The following is a 20,730-nucleotide window of genomic DNA, read 5'->3' on the forward strand; positions in this document are numbered from 1 at the left end:
CGACGAGAACAGGTTGGAAGAGGCAGTGGTGGGGCCAGACGGAGAGGCAGGGCCAGAGTCGGTCGGATGACGGACGGACTGTGGTGTGCAACCTGTGCCACACCAGGATCAGCAGGGGTTCCAACACTACTAGCTTAACCACCACCAGTATGCGCAGGCATATGAATGCTAAACACCCCACTCAATGGGACCAAGGCCGTTCACCTCCGGCCGGTCACACCACTGCTCCTTCCCCTGTGTCATCTGCTGCCTCTGCTAGTCAGGACCCCGGCCCAAACACCTCCCGTGCGAAAACCACACCTTTGCCTCCACGATCCTCCACAGCATCCACCAATGTCTCCATGCACAGCGTTCAGCTCTCCATACCCCCGACGCTGGAGCGCAAGAGGAAGTACAGTGCAACCCACCCACATGCCCAAGCCCTCAACTTCCACATCTCCAAATTACTTAGCCTGGAGATGCTGCCCGATAGGATGGTAGAGACCGAGGCCTTTCGCAACCTCATGGCGGCTGCCGCCCCTCGGTATTCGGTCCCCAGACGCCACTACTTTTCCCGATGTGCTGTCCCAGCCCTGCACCAGCACGTGTGAGACAACATCATCCGTGCCCTGACCAACGCCGTTTCTGACAAGGTCCACCTGACCACGGACACGTGGACAAGTGCTGCCGGGCAGGGTCACTATATATCGCTGACAGCACATTGGGTTAACTTGGTGGAGGCTGGGACCGAGTCTGACCCTGGGGATGCTCATATACTGCCAACGCCGAGGATTGCGGGGCCTACCTCGGTCCAGGTCTCTCAGGCCTACTATGCCTCCTCCACCTCCCACCCCTCCTCCACCTCCTCCTCCGAATTACCATCCGTGGGCATGGCGCCATCAGTCGGTAGCTCTAGACACAGCAGCAGTGCTGTCGCTAAGCGACAGCAGGCGGTGCTCAAACTGCTGAGCCTAGGCGATAAAAGGTACACTGCCCAAGAGCTATTACAGGGCATCACGGCGCAGACTGATCTGTGGCTGGCACCGCTGAACCTGAAGCCAGGCATGGTTGTGTGTGACAACGGCCGTAACCTGGTGGCGGCTCTGCAACTCGGCAGACTGACACATGTGCCATGCCTGGCCCATGTGTTAAATCTCATAGTTCAGCGGTTCCTCAAGACATACCCCAATCTGTCTGATTTGCTCATGAAGGTGCGCCGCATCTGTGCGCATTTTAGGAAGTCCATCACAGATGCTGCCACTCTCAGGGCAGCGCAGCGCCGCCTCCAACTGCCCGCTCACTGACTGTTGTGCGACGTGCCCACGTGGTGGAATTCAACATTAACCATGTTATCCAGAGTTTACCAGCAGCACAGAGCAATTGTAGACTGCCAGATGTCACCTTCCACCAGAACTGGTAGTCAGGTCAGTCAGCTTCCTCAAGTCTACAATGAGGAGTGGACGTGGATGTCTGTTATCTGTCAGGTGCTGAGTAACTTTGAGGAGTCAACACAGATGGTCAGTGGCGATGCCGCCATCATCAGCCTCACCATCCCGCTGCTTGGCCTGTTGAAAAACTCTCTGGTCAGCATGAATTCAGAAGCTTTGCGCTTATCACAAGAGACTGGGGAAGAAGATTCCCTTGTTGATAGCCAAAGCACCCTCAGGTCTGTTTCTCAGCGCATATCGGAGGAGATGGAGGAGGATGAGGAGGAAGAGGAGGAGAATTTTGGCGAGACAGAAGAGGGGAGCATTGCTCAGTCCTTCACTGTTCAGCGTGTATGGGCAGAAGAAGAGGAGTTGGAGGAGGAAATGGACAGTCAGGCCAGTGAGGGGAGTGAATTCTTAGGAGTTGGGACTCTGGCGCATATGGCAGATGTCATGCTAGGCTGCCTATCCCGTGACCCTCGCGTTCAAAGAATTTATTCCAGCACCTATTACTGGGTATTCACTCTCCTGGACCCACGGTACAAGTAAAATCTTTCCACTCTCATCCCTGTACGGCAGAGGGCGTACTTCTGCGGGACAAGTAGCGAGGGAGAGTAGGCAAGCAGGCAGCTTGTCCAGCACTGACAGGGGTACGCTTTACAAGGCCTTTGCCAGTTTTATGTCACCCCAGCAAGACACTGTCACCTGTCCCCAGTCTCGGCAGAGTAGGGCTGATCTTTACAGAAAGATGGTGAGGGAGTAAGTAGCTGAACAAACCATCGTCCTAAATGATCACACAGCTCCCTACAACTACTGGGTTTCAAAGCTGGACATGTGGCACGAACTGGCGCTATACGCCTTGGAGGTTCTTGCGGTTTTCAGTGCAGCTGGTGGCATCATCACCATTTAGCGTACACGCCTGTCGACTGACAGCGCTGACAGGCTGACGCTTATCAAGATGAATAAAGCCTGGATTTCTCAGGATTTCCATTCTCCACCAGGTGAAAGAAGCTCAACCTGAATAATGTATGCACACGTCTTCCTCATTTTCCTCCTTCTCCTCCTCTTTGTACACTAAAGCAGAGGAAACTGGCTATTTTATGCCAGGGCCAACTGGCTCTAGCTATAGTACTCTATGTATTTAATTTTTCAGGAGGACCACCTACCTGCTCCTCTGGTTTGAAAACTTTTTTGGACTGCCACATACAGGCACTATCCATATTTAATTGTCTCCATAGCAGCCTCCACACGTTGTCTCCATTGCTACCTCCACACGTCATCGCCATAGCTGCCTCCCAAAGTCGTCCATATAGATGCCTCCATACATCGTCCCCTGTGTCAGGCAGAATTTTGGGTTGTTTTCATGGCTTCCACATCAAACTTGTTAACTTTGTCGCCACCCTGCTGTGTTTTCCACAAAATATACTGGCAAACTTTTATCATTTACCGATATTATTTCAGCGCTTCTTGCGCATCTGTTTACATTCCCCTCACCCGCCATAACCAAAACTTATAAGAACAGTGCTACACTTGATCTTTTACAAAAGGTTCTTATAAGTGCTGTTTGTAGCCCCCGCCTGCTTTGAAAATTATCATTTTTTCAAAGTAAACGCTTCTGGCCCTCAGGCCCATTCTGGGTGGGGAGGAGCCGAGAGACAGGGGCTTGGACAGGCGAAAGCTCGCCTGGCAGCGGACCGCCAGCTCCATCCCAAGATTAGGCAGCCTTAGAGGCATCCATGCATACTTCCCCTGCTTTTTCCTGTCCATTTCGCCTCCATGATCCTCCACAGCGTCCACCAATATCTCCATGCGCAACTTTCAACTCTCTATACCCCAGACGCTGGAGTGCGAGAGGATACACAGCACATCATCCCCTCATCAAACGAGCTGTGTCAGGCAGAATTTTCGGCTGTTTCACCAGATACATAATGGAACTCGGCACATCTGTCGCCGCCATGCTGGAGACCTGAAGTTTCAATCATAGCAGTGCAATATGGATGCCCCATACTGTCACTCTTAATCAGGGAAGTCGTCTCCATGGCTGCCTCCACATGTCGTCCCCTTATCAAACGAGCTGTGTCAGGCTCATTTTTAGGGTGTTTCACCAAATACATTATGGAACTTGGTCACTATGTCGCCACCATGCTGTGTTATCGACTAAATATACCATCAACCTTTTGTTCACATAGGAAATCATTTCAGCGCTTCTTGCTCACCTCCTTTGGGTCCTCTCTGCCACCCATTGGTTTGAAGCCTGAGTCTATTTGGGGTATGTCGCCATGAGACTCTCTAGCCTGCTACTGCTGCCTCTGCCTCTGCATGCCATCCCCTATAGTGTTAGGGTAAATTTTTGGATGTTTTAGATGCTATCTAGCCTCATTCGGTCACTCTGTCATCGCCATGCTGTTGCCCATAATTTTGGCATAATGGTGCGATTAAGCAGCCTCAGAGGCATCCATGCATGCTGCCCCTGCTGTTTCCTGTCCATTTCCGTGGTGTTTCCATCATTTTCTGAGGTTTCAAGGTGTTTGGCCAAGCTTCCCTGTGCAGACCCTTGGTCCCCTTGAAAAATGCTCGAGTCTCCCATTGACTTCAATGGGATTCGTTATTCGAGACGAGCACTCGAGCATCGGGAAAAGTTTGTCTCGAATAACGAGCACTCGATAATTTTAGTGCTCGCTCATCTCTATTTGCAAGCTATACTACAATGTTATAACTTTTAAATATTGGTACATTTGTAAGAATAATGAATTTGCCTATTGATAAAAATGAAGTAAAGTGAAGAAAATGTATTCTTGCTATGGTCATTTGTTTGGACACTATTCATTGAAGCATTACTTGAGGGGGAACCGGAGATCCCCTAGTCCTAGACCATTTGTTTCCTAATATACTGTACTGTCCTCTGCATACTATCACTTGTGGTTTTAAATACCCTGCAATACATCAGCTTTTTGCGTTTTCTTTTCATTTCCCATGGTGGAACTAATAAAAAAGTAAAAAAAAGTTATTCAATAAAAAAATTAATAAATAAAAATGTCTATAATCCCCTTAACATAGAGGCATATAAAATGCACAAAGAAAGTCTACATCACTGTGTCCGTAACAACCCGTAGAATAAATAATTATTAATAATATAAATTTATAATTATAAATTTATAAATTATAAATATAAATTTATAATTATAAATTATAAATAGAGTAAATAATTATTGAACCCACATGTGGAATGCCTTAAGAAAAAAAAAACTGTTAAAAACCCTGCCAAAAATTATGATTTTTACCTATTTAATACCACAAAAAATGCAATAAAATGTGTTTAAAAAAAACATATTTACTCCATATTGATACTGTTGCAAACTACAACATGTCCCGCAACAAACAAGCCATCAACCAGCTCCATAGCCAGAAAAGTAACAATTTTATGCTATTAGGAAGACGGCAATGCAAAAATGATTTTTCCACACATAAGGTTTGTATTTGGCAAATTTAGTAAAACATAAGAAAAAATATTCAACTATGGTATCCCTGTAATCGCATTGACCCGTAGAATAAAGAGAACATGATTATAAGGCTATACGGTTAACACCCAAAAAAATAAATTACAAATCCAGTACAGAATTGATGCTCCCCCCCTTCCTCAAAAAAAAGTTCATATATTTTCAACAATACCAACCCCAAAATGGTAACACTGGAAAAAGCATCTCATCCCACAAAATAAATGCCATCACATGGCCCCAATAACGATAAAGCTAAAATTTTATAGCCTACAAAAGGGGTCAATGAGATCTAAAATCCTGGCAGCTGCAGGGCGCTCCTTCCGTTCTGCGCCGCAATGTGCGCCCATAAAACAAGTAACGGCCACATGTGGGGGGTCTCTATACTCGGGAGACATTGCATAATGAATTGTAAGATGGGCTTGCTATTTTTGTCTTTTGGAAATGTGTACATTTTATGGCTAAATGAACATATAACCAACAAAATTTGATCATTCTAAATTTCACCTCCATTTTGATTTAATTAATATGAAGATGTCAAGGGGTTTAACAATCTTCCTAAAAGCTGTTTCTGATAGTTTGAGGGGTGCAGATTTGAAAATGGATTGATTATATAGGGTTTTATATATAGGGGGTTTTGATTTTTTTTTAAAGCAAAATATTTAAAGTTTAATTCAAAACACTCATTATCCCCAAAATAGTAAATAATAAAAATATGGAACAGCGACATTCGATTTGTAATCTGTGTAAATAAATTATCAAGACATTTCAAAAATTATGAAAATTTAAAGCAGACATATGAGAAATATTATTCAGCAACTTATTTAGGAAAATGGCAAATTTTAAAAAAAAATCATAATTTTTCTTTCTTTTTGTAAATAAATGCAAACCTTATCAGCCAAAATTTACCACTAAAATTAACATATGAGGAAAAAAACTCTCAGAATTGCTTTGATAAGTAGCAGTGTAAAAGTTATAACCATATAAAGCGACGCATGTCAAAATGCAAAAAAATGGGGCCTGGGCTATAAACTGGCTACGTCCTTAAGGGGTTAAGTAAAAACATTGCACAGAAAAGGCAGTCAATCCACATTATGCAATCACATGTACACAAACCTCTCTTGTTCCGTATTATAAAGCATATATTCGTAGTTGTCTTATGCCTATAATGTCCATTGAAAAGTCTGTGCATTGTTATACAAATTACATTTCGGATTGTCCCTACGGGACTCGGCCTCTTTTGGCCTTAAGGACGCGGCCCCATTTTTTCAAATCTGGCCTGTGTCACTTATAAGTGGTTATAGCTTTGGAACGCTATGAGATATCCAGTGGATTTTGAGATTGTTTTCTCATGACACATTGTTTTCTCATGACACATTGTACTTCAAATAAGTAAAAAAATTTGGATGAAATCTTTTGTGTTTAGTTATGAAAAAAAACAAATTTTGGCAAAAATTTTAAAAAATTCTTTATTTTCAACATTCTAAATTCTCTACTTTTGATGCAGATATGAATTTATTTGGGTGCAATGACTAACTTAAAGGGGCGCTCCTATAGTGTAAAATCCTTTTGTACATTGGTGGTTTGTAGCAGTATCAGAACTACTAACCTGGTAGGGTTGTGCAATGAGGCACAACACCTTATATAGTTTATCTTTTTTCTCTTTTGTGTTCAGTCTTCCTGCTGCCACGCTCCTGCGACAGTTCCTTCCCAATTTGGAGAGCTACTCACAAGAAATAATCATTTGTTCGTCCTTCGGACTGTGGTTTCGAGCTTCCCATCAGGCGCTGGATGACCATAGGGTTTTAGTTTAAAAAAACGAAATTTATTTGAACATTATTATACTTCAAAATGAATAATGTATAAAAAAATATATATACAATAAAAAGGATTTTTTTAACGACGCTTTTCACGCTTGGGCTAAGCGCTTCATCTGGTTTCTGACTTAGAAATGAGACTTGATACAATTTAAAGGGTTGCTGCCAACATTGTCAAGGAATTACAAGCTGTGTGGTCATTTCTGGTTTGTGGAATGATTAGAAACGGGTATAATCATAAAAACGGGTATAATCATAAAAACATGAAAGTCATTATACTGTTTTAGAGCATTTGTGTCAGTATATTGATCTTGAATTGCTTCATTTACTCCATTAAGACCTTTTGGAGACAAAGTATTTAATTTATAAATACAGTATACTTCGCGCCTTCAAAGTGTCTAAAGTCTATTTGCCATGGTTTCAGATATATGATCTATAGGTGTTATCAAAATGGGAAATTTCATTTTGGGGTGACATAAGGTGCAGTGTTTAGAGACCCCATTCTTTAAAAATTCATAACTTTTTTCTTTGTACAGAGCTTTACAAGGACTTGTTTTCTGTGAGAAAATTGTTCATCCTATTGGCCTTATTTAATTTTCCATGCCATGTACTGTGAAGAGGTAAAAAAAAAAATTCCATATGCCGTGAACTTTGACCAAAACCAAATGCATGTGTTAAATCTGAGTGTTTGGTGCAATATGCCTATGAACCCTTCCTACACCTCTTGCCGCATGGCAACATACAATTACGTAGGTTTGTGGCATAGTTTTAAGATTACTCTGGTCCTTTTTAATTGAACCTTTTGGCCTTGGTATTAGGGGCAATGGCAGAAAGGCATAGGCCAAGTCCATGTTCATATCCCATATTTGGCTGAGAGTATCCAGTTTTGACGTATTGGCTCTTGGGGATCGAGAGAAGAATTCCTCTATTTGGGATTTTTACTTTGTAGCAAACAGATCACCATATTTGAATCAGAGGATGGAATACTCCTTTGTTCCAGAACCATTTGTGTGGATCCAGAGTTTATCTGTGGGAATAATTGGCCATTTAATTTTCTGATCTCTGTAAGAAGAATGCTGTTAAGGAGTCTAGATCCTACCTCTTTGTCAATGAAAGTAACAAAATTATGGACAAAATTATGACATTCTTTATGTCGGATAAACAGTCTTTTTAGGGCTTCCAATGCTGCTGTCGGTTCTCTCAAGGATTGTCTTTTCATCCATGGAGACCAAGATATCAAGAGAAATTTTGCAGAATTTTGTGCAGAAATTTTGTCTGGTAATGCTCATCCCCATCCAGATAGAGGAGGAGATGGATTCCATATTACTCCTTGCACCAAGTTTTGTTCCTTTGCCAACCAATCCAAAGCATTTTAACTCTGATGGAATAATTCTCTTGATATCTAGATGATTCAGGGTTTTTCTCCCAAAAGTCTAAAGGCCATCTCTGAAGAAACCATGGTACACAGGTAATGCAATAAATCAAACATCCCAGCAATCTCTCTTTTCTTTTGAAATTAGGAGTACAAGAGCTTCCTTTTTGTCTCTGAGTAGAAATGTTGTCTGAAAATGGGAATCCAGAATCACCCCAGGAATCTCTTCTTCATACTTCGGGAAAGATCCAATTTCCATTGGTTAATTATCCACCCTAGATGTTCCAGAACCTGAACTGTTCAGTCCCCGTGGGATAGAGTGTATGCAGAGTTTGCTATAATAAGTCAGTCATCAGGATATGAAATTATTAAAATTCCTTCTTTCCTTGATGAGGTTTTACCTGTGTAATGATTTTTGAGAAAGTTATTGGAGCTGAAGAAATGGCAAAGGTCTGAATTGAGAACTCAGGAATTGCTGAGATGTTTTGTCAATAGGCACAGGGTGGATGGCAACTTTAAATCAATTGTGCACATTTGAGCAACTAAAGGAATCAAGAGGGTTGCAGAACTCACTGGAGAACAGAAACTGGTATAGAAGACATGAAATAATTACAATTACTCACAAACTGCCATTATTTTCCATGTGATGCCATCTCCATGCCAAGTGGCATAGAAAGGGCACAGCCAGACGCTAAATACATCAGGAGGCCACACGAGGTGGGGCTCCTGTAATACACTGCCACATCATAAATCTCCCCCATTTACTCCATCTTGAACCTTTTGTATGCAATACTCTTGTTTAGCTGTTTCAGTTTGTCACAGAGACGCACTTCCTTGTCATGTGACTTTGAGTTGCTACAGTACAATGTTAATTCATTTAGCCCGCCTTTCAATTGGGTCACAAATTGAGTGTAAATCACACCCAGTGTGCCTATACCAATTCTTCTTAATATATATACGAATAAAGATAGTTGTTTTAATACGTATTCTTCTTTTGACCAATGGGTCTAAGTGAGGCCATTTCTAGGCCTTTTTTGTGATAATTTGTCTAAGCTGAATGAGGACCCAGTCAGACATTGACCATGATTTTGCTTCTTAGTTAACCGGTTTGCGACCGCCCGCCGTGCATTCACGGCGGTGGTCGCGTCGCGCTGCATGGAGAGGGCTCACGGGCCGAGCCCTCTCCATAGCCGGTAAGTCTTTGCTGCATATTACAGCAAAGGCTTACCGGTAACATCCGCGATCGGTGCTAGCGCCGATCGCAGGTGTTTACACAGCGTGGGCTGCCGGCAAAGCTGCCGGCAGCCTCAAACAGATAGCGGCGCCCATCGGGGGGGCGGCGATCCGTCTCCATGGTAGCCTCGGGTCTTCCGAAGACCCGAGGCTATTTCGTTTTAACCCCTTCATTACAATGTGCTGATAGCACATTGTAATGAATGAGGAAGAAAATCCCCATATACTGCCATACTGTAGTATGGCAGTATATGATAGGATCGATCAGACAACCTAGGGTTAAAGTACCCTAGGGAGTCTGAAAAATAGTATAAATAAAAATAAAAAAAAGTTAAAAAAAAAAAAATTATAATAAAAAAACCTAAAATTTCAAATCACCCCCCTTTTCCTAGAACTGACATAAATATAAATAAACAGTAAAAATCAGGTATCGACGCGTCCAAAAATGCCCGATCTATCAAAATATGATAACGGTTTTTCAATGCGTTTAACCCCGTAACGGAAAATAGTGCCCAAAGTCGAAAATGACACTTTTTTGCCATTTTGAAAAATCTAAAAAAATCTATAAAAAGTGATCAAAAGGTTGTACAGTCCTAAAAATGATATAATTGAAAATACTATCAAATTTTGCAAAAAATGACACCACCCGCAGCTCTGTACACCAAAGTATAAAAAAGTTATTAGCGCCAGAAGTTGGCAAAATCAAAAAAAATATTTTTGTACAGGAGGTTTTAATTTTTGTAAATGTATGAAAACATTATAAAACCTATACAAATTTGGTATCCCCTTAATCATACCGACCCAAAGAATAAATTAGACATGTCATTTGGGGCGCTTAGTGAAAGACGTAATATCCAAGCCCACAAGAAAATGGCGCAAATGCGTTTTTTCACCTTTTTCATTGCATTTGGAATTTTTTTCCCGCTTCCGAGTACATGGCATGGAATATGTAATACCATCACTATGAAGTGCAATTTGTTACGCAGAAAACAAGCCGTCACACAGCTCTTTACGTGTAAAAATAAAAAAGGTTCTTTACTGTAAGAGCAGTGAGACTATGGAACTCTCTGCCGCAGGAGGTTGTTATGGCGGACTCTATGTACATGTTCAAGAGAGGCCTGGATGACTTTCTGGAGAGAAAAAATGTCACGGGTTATGGGGATAAAACATTTATTTAATTCTTGAAGGTTGGACTTGATGGACTTGCGTCTCCTTCCAGCCTTATATATTATTATATACTATGATGGTTAACACGGTACAAATCTACTCTACTAGCAAAGGTTAAATACATCAGATTAGAAGGGGGAAACCCCTTTTTAACTCTATAAACTGTACAACACCAAAAATTGAACCCACTCGGCAGAAGTTCCTAGAGAAACAAAACCCGGGGAAAAAAAGGTATCTGTAATGGCAGGACACAAACAAGGACAGTGAGCCCTGGCACTGAGACCCGCAATCTGTACCTACTTACTGGATCCCCCCTAAACGGAGGCCAATAACTGGGCAACATTCCCACCCTGGGTAAGGTGTGAACACGTAACAGTACAGACAAACAACACAATATGGCAAGGTATACAATCCAAGTCAGCAAAACAGCGGGGAATAACAATAACCATATCAGAATCTAAATAGAGTAGTAAAGAGTCAGGCAAAAGATCAGAAACCAGAAACTAGAGAATGCAAGAGAAGCTAGTGAACACAGCAAGATTTGTGTTTATGTGGAAAACAAGCCCATACACAGCTCTTTACATGGAAAAATAAAAAAGGTTATAGATTTTTGAAGGTGAAAAATAAGGACGCCAAAACAAGAAAGGGCCTGGTCCTTAAGGGGTTTTATAATGTGCCGCAAAGTGCACATTAGGGAGGCATACTGCAATGAGGCAGATTGTACCGGTTTTCATATATCTGTGCCACTCTCAAAATTAACTGGATATGTTTTAAAACATAGCAATCATCCTCTATGAGGGCTCTATCCAACTCGAGTTTTGCCTATTAAGGCTTCTTCTAGGGCATACACCTAAAGAACTGTGGATTTGCTATACGCGCCCTGGATTACTGGTGAAGTTTTTCTGGACAATTTTCTGATTTATCCATTGATATACTGAGCAGGGGATTTTAGATTTTTATGTTGACATAAATTCTTTTTGTCTATGTGTTTGTGAGTCGGTAATTGAGGGATTGTTGCCGAGATCCATCGTGCTCCATCTGATTCTTAGCCCTTTTTGGAGTTGTTCCATATTTTACATTATTAGTTTATAGTGGATATTTCTTTACTTTAAGCTAGGGAGGCTTAAACTTCTCATAATTTATCTGTTTTACAACACTAGCTTTCAGTTGATAAAACCACTTTGAGGTGATTCATACAACTCTTGATAGCTGCATGCTAGTTTAAACTAGCTAAAGTATTTTAGCTAGTTCAATTTGTATTATCTGTGAAAATAGCCTTATTAGCCTGTTTACCCCTACGGTGGTTTTGAGTTGATCAAGCCTTACTCTTTGTGAATGTTAACAGTTTTATTTTATTTCCATTTTCAGACTCTACCTACCAATACATTAAAGGATCAGAAGATATTAAACCAGTAAAAGGGATTTATCCAAAAGGTCTTCAATGTGTAACTGTACTTATAGGGGTTTTTCTCTTGGACACTGGACATCCAATTATGGGTGTGATTAATCAACCTTTTGCAGTTAAAGATCCTGTAACACTCAGGTGAGGAAAACATAATTTAACCCTTCATAGCTACTAGACAGCCATATATGTCCTAATTAAACATACCCTGTAGAGATAGCACGTGTACAAACGTCATGTCAGCGGCCATATTCAAACTGATATTTCTTTTGAAAGTTGGCACCTAGAACATGGTTTATATTAAAGAGGAGAATCACAATATTTCTAGGTGCCAACAAATGGGTATCCACTATTAAAAATGCATTAAAATGTTTGTTTTTTTATGTACAGCTCTTCATTCCCTACTTATACAATCTCAGGCTTGGTGACACACAGAAACACAGTCCTGATGGAATATTAAAGGGGAGATTCTCTTCTTTAACCCCTCCCATGGGCTGAGCCCTCTCCTTTCAAGGTGTGTGTTTGCTGCACAGTGGTGCTAGCAAGTGGCACATTGTAATAAATAATCAGTAAAATCCCTATATATTGCCATAATCTAGTATGGTAGGATCAGTCAGTCAATCTAGGGTTAAAGTACCCTAGGGGACTGATAAATGGTAAAAAAAAGAGTTCTATCAAAATATAAGTTATTCCCGGTGTTAAACCCATAATGGAAAATAGCGTCCGAAAAGCCACTTTTTCACCATTCTATAACATATCATAAATTTAATAAAAGGTGTTCAAAGGGACATACAAAAGTGGTAGCGATGAAAACAATATTTTTAAAATGTATTAAAACACATAAAAATATTGTATACATGTAATACACCACACTGGGCGTGCACACCGCACAGACCTATGTTTGCATTACCCTAGAATAGTTTGCCTAATCCTAAAGACCCCTGATGATTTTCTGGCAAAAAAATGGGGTCCTAGGGTTTTAGTCTTGATTGTAAGCAGTAGCTAAATAGTTATAGAATATAGAGGCTGAGACATAAGGTTTACAGTTTACAGTTCAGCCATTCTAACAAACAGACTGAATAAGACTGAATTGAACTAGGTCTGAAACAAGTGAACAACTAGCTAGCAGTACTACTAGCTGCTAATGCACAGGTGCTGTGATAGAAATATAATTCACGTTTCCTCTGTGTAGATATATTGCTCCTGTATTATAGCTGAAAGACATTTTGCAGTCATACTATGCAATAATTGGGGTGATATGAAATAACTGTCACATGTTCAAATATTCACCTATGGCAGCAATAATTGGAGCAATAAGAGAAATATTTTATGTCTGTTAGTAAAACACAGCCCTGTCCACTATTTTTTAAGAAATAAAAGCCATCTTTTATTTTTCTGACAAAATACCTCCAAATACAGTGAATCTGAGAAAATGTGGCTTCTTGGGATAAAGAGAAGGTAGATCTACAAAAATATTTGTATTTTAGTTCTGTTCATTAGAGATGGGTGAATTTGTTAAAATTCAGTTTGACCCAAATCGAATCATGATGAATCACATGAAAAAAACAGGTATTTCCTGACTGCAGAGAGCCTGTAGGATGTAGCATTGTGCCATGCTTAAAGTGTAACCGTCATTTCATAAAACTTTTTATATGTTGTAGGGTAGGTAATTTTAAGCCCTTTTGCAATTGGATGAGTTACTCGAATCTTGCTCCTTTCTCTTGTATTCTGCAGACTTCCCCTAGATGTCAGTGACTGCTCAGATAGCTGTTGCTAGGCACATTCCGTCTTCACTGCAGACTATGGACCTAGTGACACGCCCCAATTTCTCTCCCTGCAATCGGCTGTTCACCTCATAACTCAGTGCTCCAGTAGTCATGTGCTGACAGGAACACTAACTAATGTAGTAACCAAACACCTAAACTCTCATCTCTCCCTCCACTTTCCCTCCACTTGTGTATAAACAAATAATCCACACAGACAGAAACTGCAGCCCCCTCTCCCCCCATCACCTCACACTCCACAGCAGGAAATGGCAGGAGACACTCTCCAAGTCTTCAAGCTGTCCCCTCATGTGCTATGCTGAAGTTTTACTTAGGTAGGTACATAGATAGATAGGTTATACACAGATAGATATGAGATAGATAGATAAATAGATAGATAGATAATACACGAGAATCAAGCAGCACTCCAGGGCTTCAATGGTTAGGCTCCTTGGTTAGGCTCCTTGGAGCTGTACCTTGTTGTACTTCTGAACATGGAATAAAGCATTTTCACTTTCTTCACCTAACCATTGAAGCCCTGGAGTGCTGCTTGATTCTCGTGTATTACATTTGAAGGACCTGGAGCCTGGTCTCAGCGAGCTTGCACCCACCTGCACCTTCGTTTGTGTGCTGCTTGAACTTTCTACAAGTAGATAGATAGATAGAGTAAGAAAAGATCCAAGCACAGCACTATGATAACACTCAGTGGGTAAACAAAAATAAAAAGTGGTGCACGCCTAAGAGGGCAGGGCATCAGGTCCTTCAGTTACAGAGACAAAGGAAAAAAGTCAGCACACCAGATTGTAGTGAAAAATACCTTAGTGTATTTATTCTATGTGAAAGAGCAATGTTACCTTTTTTTGACCATAGCAACCATGGTTTCCAGCTCTCATAAAACTACAATCAGCAATATAGAGGGGCGGGACCTGCCTCCTGTGACCTCGTCACAAGGGCGCGCTGCTGACACCATAGCTATCAATTTATCTCTCATATCTAACTATCTATTATCTATCTAGATAGATAGATAGATATATCTATATCATATCTATCTGTGTATCTATTCATATCTATCATCTATCTAATATCTCCCATCTATCTATGTATATCCTATCTATATCAAGTCTATCTATTTATCCCATATCTATCTATCTATCTATGGAAAAACAAAAATGAAGTTCATTTTTGTTTTTCTATGCGTGGAAGGACGTGGCTGTCTTGTGGTAGCGTGCACCCATCTCTCACTTTTGTATTTTTTTGCAGTGCCGCTAAAGAAACTTTTTCTATCTATCTATCGACAAAGGAAAAAAGGCAGCACACCAGATTGTTGTGAATAATACCTTAGTGGATTTATTCCATTTGAAAGAACAACGTTTCAGCTCCAAATAGTGAGCCTTTCTCAAGATGAATATCCATGATTATGTACAGATATATAAACAAAATGGAGGAGGTTATGTGATCATTATTGACCAATACAAAGTGCAAAATTCAAGCAATGTGCAAAGTTCAAACAATCATTATGCTCATAAAATGTACTAAGATACAAATATCAAATAGATGTATCATTAGATTAAAGTGCATGGGTCTCAACATGGTATATGTACACTGAAGGGGTTAACTGTGGATGGGCGGTATGTTTCCCCTAGGTTTTGCTATTATGCAAGGCCTTAGTGCTGAGGTTGGGTGTCCAGCACCTTGGACACAGGTGATGGGAGCAGCCCAATCTGTTTTTTTTAAACCGCTCAGCAGAGCTGAGAGTGTTGTCTCTCTCTGGAAGGAGGCTGGAGAGCACGCAGCCTTGACCTCTGTGCCTGGAGCAGCCAAGTGATTTTGTATAGTGGTGAGTTAGTGAACACCTGTATAGTTAGCACCCTGACGGGTAGGATTTTTTGTTTATTTAATGCCTGAATGTAAAGGCTGTTTTATTTTGCTGCTACAATAAACGCAGGCGAGACCTGTTTGGACTAAACCTTGGTGTCACTGTCTTGAACTGCATCACAGCACCCCGCTACCACGGTCTCTACTGGGCCAAATCTCCCACATATGGTGGAGGATGCGGGCAGTTCAAAAGACACACACCTGAAAGGCTCGCTACATCCTGCAACGTTGCATGGCCTGGGTGAAAGCAGCAGGCAAAGTGCAGGATAAAGCCAAGATGGAGGACTTTATTAAAGCCATGCTCCAGCAGCAGGAGGAGAGGTCCCGCCAGCAGCAGGAGGAGTCCCAGGCTAATCGACAGCTGCAGCAAGCCATGTTTCAGCAACAGGAGGAGAGGTTCCGCCAGCAGCAGGAAGAGTCCCGGGCTGACGGCAGCTGCAGCAAGCCATGCTCCAGCAACAGCAGGAAGAGTCCCGAGCCATGTTCCAGCTGATGATGGAAAAGTTTTCTGGCGTTATGGCAGCACCACAAGCGACGACTACTGAGGGGTCCCATACTGGTCTGCAAGGGTACCCAGTTGTCCAGCGTTCCGCACAGGCTGCAGTACAAAAGGCCTTACAAAAAATGGCGACGACCGACGACGTGGAGGCGTATCTCACTGTGTTCGAGCGAGTAGCTGAGCGAGAGGAGTTACCGGCTGAGCAGTGGGCAGATGTCCTGGCACCGTTCCTGACCGGCGAGTGGCAGAAGGCTTACTACGACCTGAGTGAAGCGGAGGCCCGTAAGTACCCCCAGCTAAAGGCGGAGATTCTGGCTCGTCTTGGGGTCACCGTTCAAGTTCGCTCCAGCCGGGTCCACCAGTGGGCTTACTCAGAAAAATTACCCCCACGCTCCCAAATGCATGACCTGATCCATCTTGTCCAGAAGTGGCTACAACCAGAGGACTGCACCCCAGCACAGATGGTAGAGAGAGTGGTCCTCGACAAGTTCACCCGTTCTCTGCCCTCTCGGCTCCAGCGGTGGGTTGGACAGGCCGGTCCCACAAAAGCTGAGGAGCTCGTGTCCCTAGTAGAGAGGTATCGGGCTACAGAGGACCTTCTACTTACCTCTCCCACACGAAGCAGTGCCAGTGACAGGGTCACCAAACCAGCTGGTAAGACTGCTACTGCGGAAAATGGGAGACATGTCAGGTTGGGAGGGGGTTCATTGGGGGGCGTGGATACCCAGAAACCCAGTGAGGCTCGTGACAGAGGTCATGGCCGTATCCAGTGCTGGCGGTGCCATGAAATGGGCCATTTTGCTGCCAACTGTCCACTGTCAGTGGAGCCAATGGACTGCAACCAGACCCGGCGAGTGTCACTGTTTGCCCGGCCGGTTCTGGTGGCCGAGTCAGTCACGGATGCAGAACCCCAAGTGTGCATGGTCACAATCGGTGGTCACACAGTGGAAGCCTTGCTAGACTCGGGGAGTCTGGTCACCCTGGTGCGGGGAACTTTGGTTGATCCTGGACTGTACAGCGGGCGGAAAGTGGGAGTGTTGTGTATACATGGGGACACTCGTGAATATCCCACTGCTGTCATCAACCTACATACCCCTTGTGGTACTATTACCCATGAAGTGGGGGTGGTGGGGACCCTGTTTCATGAGGTTATTATCGGCAGAGACTTACCGGTGTTTTGGGACCTCTGTAGACGAAGACCCACCTCAGGTGCTGTTGCAGATAATGGACGTCAGTTATGTCCGGCCTTGGCCCCTGAACCCTTTGAGGCCGATGTACCCACACCAGCAGTAGGGGTGACCCCATGTGATGAATTCTCTCCCCTAGAGGTCCTAGCTGGTGAGGTCGAGGGCCACGAGGAGGTGGCCGACATGCCGGACCTTGAGGTTTCCCGTGAGAATTTTGGGGCTGCACAGCTACACAGCTACCTTGTTTAAAGCACGGGAGAATGTTAAGGTGATAAATGGGGTACTCCAAATACCAGGGGCTGACAAAATATACCCCCGAATGGTGATTGTTGGGGAGCTGTTGTACAGGGTCGACCAGATACGGGGTGAGGAGGTTGAGCAACTTGTAGTACCCCAATCTCACCGTAGGCTGGTGCTAGAGTTGGCACACAAACATGTGCTGGGAGGGCACTTAGGTGCTGAGAAGACCCGGGAGAGGATCCTGCAGAGATTTTTCTGGCCCGGGGTGTGGGAGGAGGTAAACCGGTATTGTAGCTCCTGCCCTGAGTGTCAACTTACTGCCCCGGTGTCCCACTTCAGGAGTCCTTTGGTCCCGCTACCAATCATAGAGGTGCCATTTGAACAGATTGCAATGGATCTGGTTGGCCCCATAGTCAAATCCTCAAGGGGGCACCAATACATCCTGGTTATCCTGGACTACGCTACGTGGTATCCCGAGGCAATTCCATTAAGGAACACCTCCTCCAAAAATATTGCTAGGGAGCTGTTCCAGGTATTCTCACGCACAGGCCTCCCCAAGGAAATCTTGACTGACCAGGGTACCCCATTCATGTCTAGGGTAATGAAGGAGATGTGTAAGTTACTGCAGGTTAAACAGCTCCACACCTCTGTGTATCATCCTCAGACAGATGGCCTAGTCGAGAGGTTTAATAAGACCTTGAAGGGGATGCTAAAGAGGGTGGTCAGCAAGGATGGGAAGGACTGGGATTGTTTGTTGCCCTATTTGATGTTTGCCATGCGTGAAGTTCCCCAGTCCTCCACGGGTTTCTCACCCTTTGAGCTGTTATATGGCCGTTCCCCACGTGGGCTTTTGGATATAGCCAAGGAGACCTGGGAACAGGAGAGGACCCCCCACCGTAGTGTGATAGAACACGTCTCCCTTATGCAGGACCGCATAGCGGCGGTAATGCCCCTTGTAAAGGAGCACATGACAAGGGCACAAGAGGCCCAGTCTAGGGTCTACAATAGGTCAGCCAGACTCAGGACCTTTAACCCAGGCGACAGAGTGCTAGTTCTGGTGCCCACCGTTGAGAGCAAGTTCTTGGCAAAATGGCAAGGACCATATGAGGTCATGGAGAAAGTAGGGGAGGTAACCTACAAGGTATCTCAGCCGGGGAGGAGGAAACCCGAACAGATATACCACGTGAACCTCCTAAAGCCATGGAGGGAAAGCGAGTCCCTGATGGCCGTGGGAGTAGAAAAAGCGTCTGTCCCCAAGAAGGGGACACCGGAGGTAGGTGTACCCGATGCCAAGGTGCCTGAAGTACGGATCTCGGAGTCCCTCTCCGGGGCCCAGATTCAGGAAGCAAAGGAGTTTGTGCTCCGAAATGTGGATGACATCATAGTTTATAGTAACGATTGGGAGAGTCACCTGGCCAAGGTGCAAGCAGTGGTAGACTCCCTGAGGGCAGCAGGGTTGACAGCGAACCCCAAAAAATGTGCACTGGGTCTGGAAGAGGCCCGTTACCTGGGGTACCGTATTGGGCGAGGTGTCATCAAACCCCAAGTAAATAAAGTAGAGGCGATCCAGCAGTGGCCACGACCTATGAGCAAGAAGCAAGTGAGGGCTTTCCTAGGCATAGTGGGCTATTATCGCCGATTTATCCCCGATTTTGCTACCATAGCGGCACCCCTGACTGACCTGACCAAGGGTAGCAGGGCGGTGATGGTAAAGTGGAGTGAAGAGGCTGAGGGGGCGTTTCAGCGACTTAAGACGGTTTTGTGCGAGGGACCGGTACTGATCACCCCTGACTTCACCAAGACCTTTATTGTGCAGACTGACGCTTCGGACGTGGGCTTAGGGGCTGTCCTGTCCCAAGTAGTGGAGGGTGAGGAACATCCCGTGACATTCCTGAGCCGCAAGCTCACACCTCCTGAGAAGAACTACAGTATAGTTGAGAGGGAGTGCTTGGCGATAAAATGGGCTCTGGAATCCCTGAAGTATTACTTGATAGGGCGACAGTTTACACTAGTGACCGATCACTCTCCCCTCACCTGGATGAGTCAGGCCAAAGAGAGGAACGCCAGGGTCACAAGGTGGTTCCTAATGTTACAAAATTTCACGGTTCACAGTAGAACATCGAGCAGGAAAGCTGCATGGGAATGCCGATGCCCTGTCTCGTACCCACTGTCTGATGGCCAAAAGTGTTCGCCCCCACAGGGTCAAACAGAGGGGGAGGGTATGTGAGACACTGAACGGGTTAACTGTGGATGGGCGGTATGTTTCCCCTAGGTTTTGCTATTATGCAAGGCCTTAGTGCTGAGGTTGGGTGTCCAGCACCTTGGACACAGGTGATGGGAGCAGCCCAATCAGTTTTTTTTTTTAAAACCGCTCAGCAGAGCTGAGAGTGTTGTCTCTCTCTGGAATGAGGCTGGAGAGCACACAGCCTTGACCTCTGTGCCTGGAGCAGCCAAGTGATTTTGTATAGTGGTGTTGTATAGAGTTAGTGAACACCTGTATAGTTAGCACCCTGACGGGTAGGATTTTTTGTTTTGTTTAGTTTATTTTAATGCCTGAATGTAAAGGCTGTTTTATTTTGTTGCTACAATAAACGCAGGCGAGACCTGTTTGGACTAAACCTTGGTGTCACTGTCTTGAACTGCATCACAGCACCCCGCTACCACGGTCTCTACTGGGCCAAATCTCCCACAGTATACATATATATTTTTAGCATACATCGTGATCATCCATTGATGTGTGTAACACTGACATAATAAAAGTGATGGCATGATGGCATCACACAGTTGCCGCGGATTTGTCGGTTGCACATCCATGATGCGAATCTCCTGTTCCACCACATCCCAAAGATGCTCTATTGGATTGAGATCTGGTGACTGTGGAGGCCATTTGAGTACAGTGAACTCATTGTCATGTTCAAGAAACCAGTCTGAGATGATTCCAGCTTTATGACATGGCGAATTATCCTGCTGAAAGTAGCCATCAGATGTTGGGTACATTGTGGTCATAAAGGGATGGACATGGTCAGCAACAATACTCAGGTAGGCTGTGGCGTTGCAACAATGCTCAATTGGTACCAAGGGGCCCAAAGAGTGCCAAGAAAATATTCCCCACACCATGACACCACCACCACCAGCCTGAACCGTTGATACAAGGCAGGATGGATCCATGCTTTCATGTTGTTGACGCCAAATTCTGACCCTACCATCCGAATGTCGCAGCAGAAATCGAGACTTATCAGACCAGGCAACGTTTTTCCAATCTTCTACTGTCCAAT

General features: G+C 43.9%; 1 protein-coding gene across 5 annotated transcripts in view; it reads left to right on the top strand.

The window, feature by feature from the left end:
• INPP1 (inositol polyphosphate-1-phosphatase) overlaps window positions 1–20,730 on the top strand; it is a 174,094-nt gene that overhangs the window by 105,842 nt on the left and 47,522 nt on the right. For all 5 annotated transcript variants that reach the window (XM_072120965.1, XM_072120962.1, XM_072120966.1 and 2 more), the window contains one exon: window positions 11,858–12,032. In XM_072120965.1, coding sequence (XP_071977066.1) covers window positions 11,858–12,032 — 175 coding nt within the window. The remainder of the gene's footprint in view (window positions 1–11,857; window positions 12,033–20,730) is intronic.

The sequence above is a fragment of the Engystomops pustulosus genome, chromosome 8, assembly GCF_040894005.1.
Source record: "Engystomops pustulosus chromosome 8, aEngPut4.maternal, whole genome shotgun sequence".
Taxonomy (NCBI): Eukaryota; Metazoa; Chordata; class Amphibia; order Anura; family Leptodactylidae; genus Engystomops; species Engystomops pustulosus.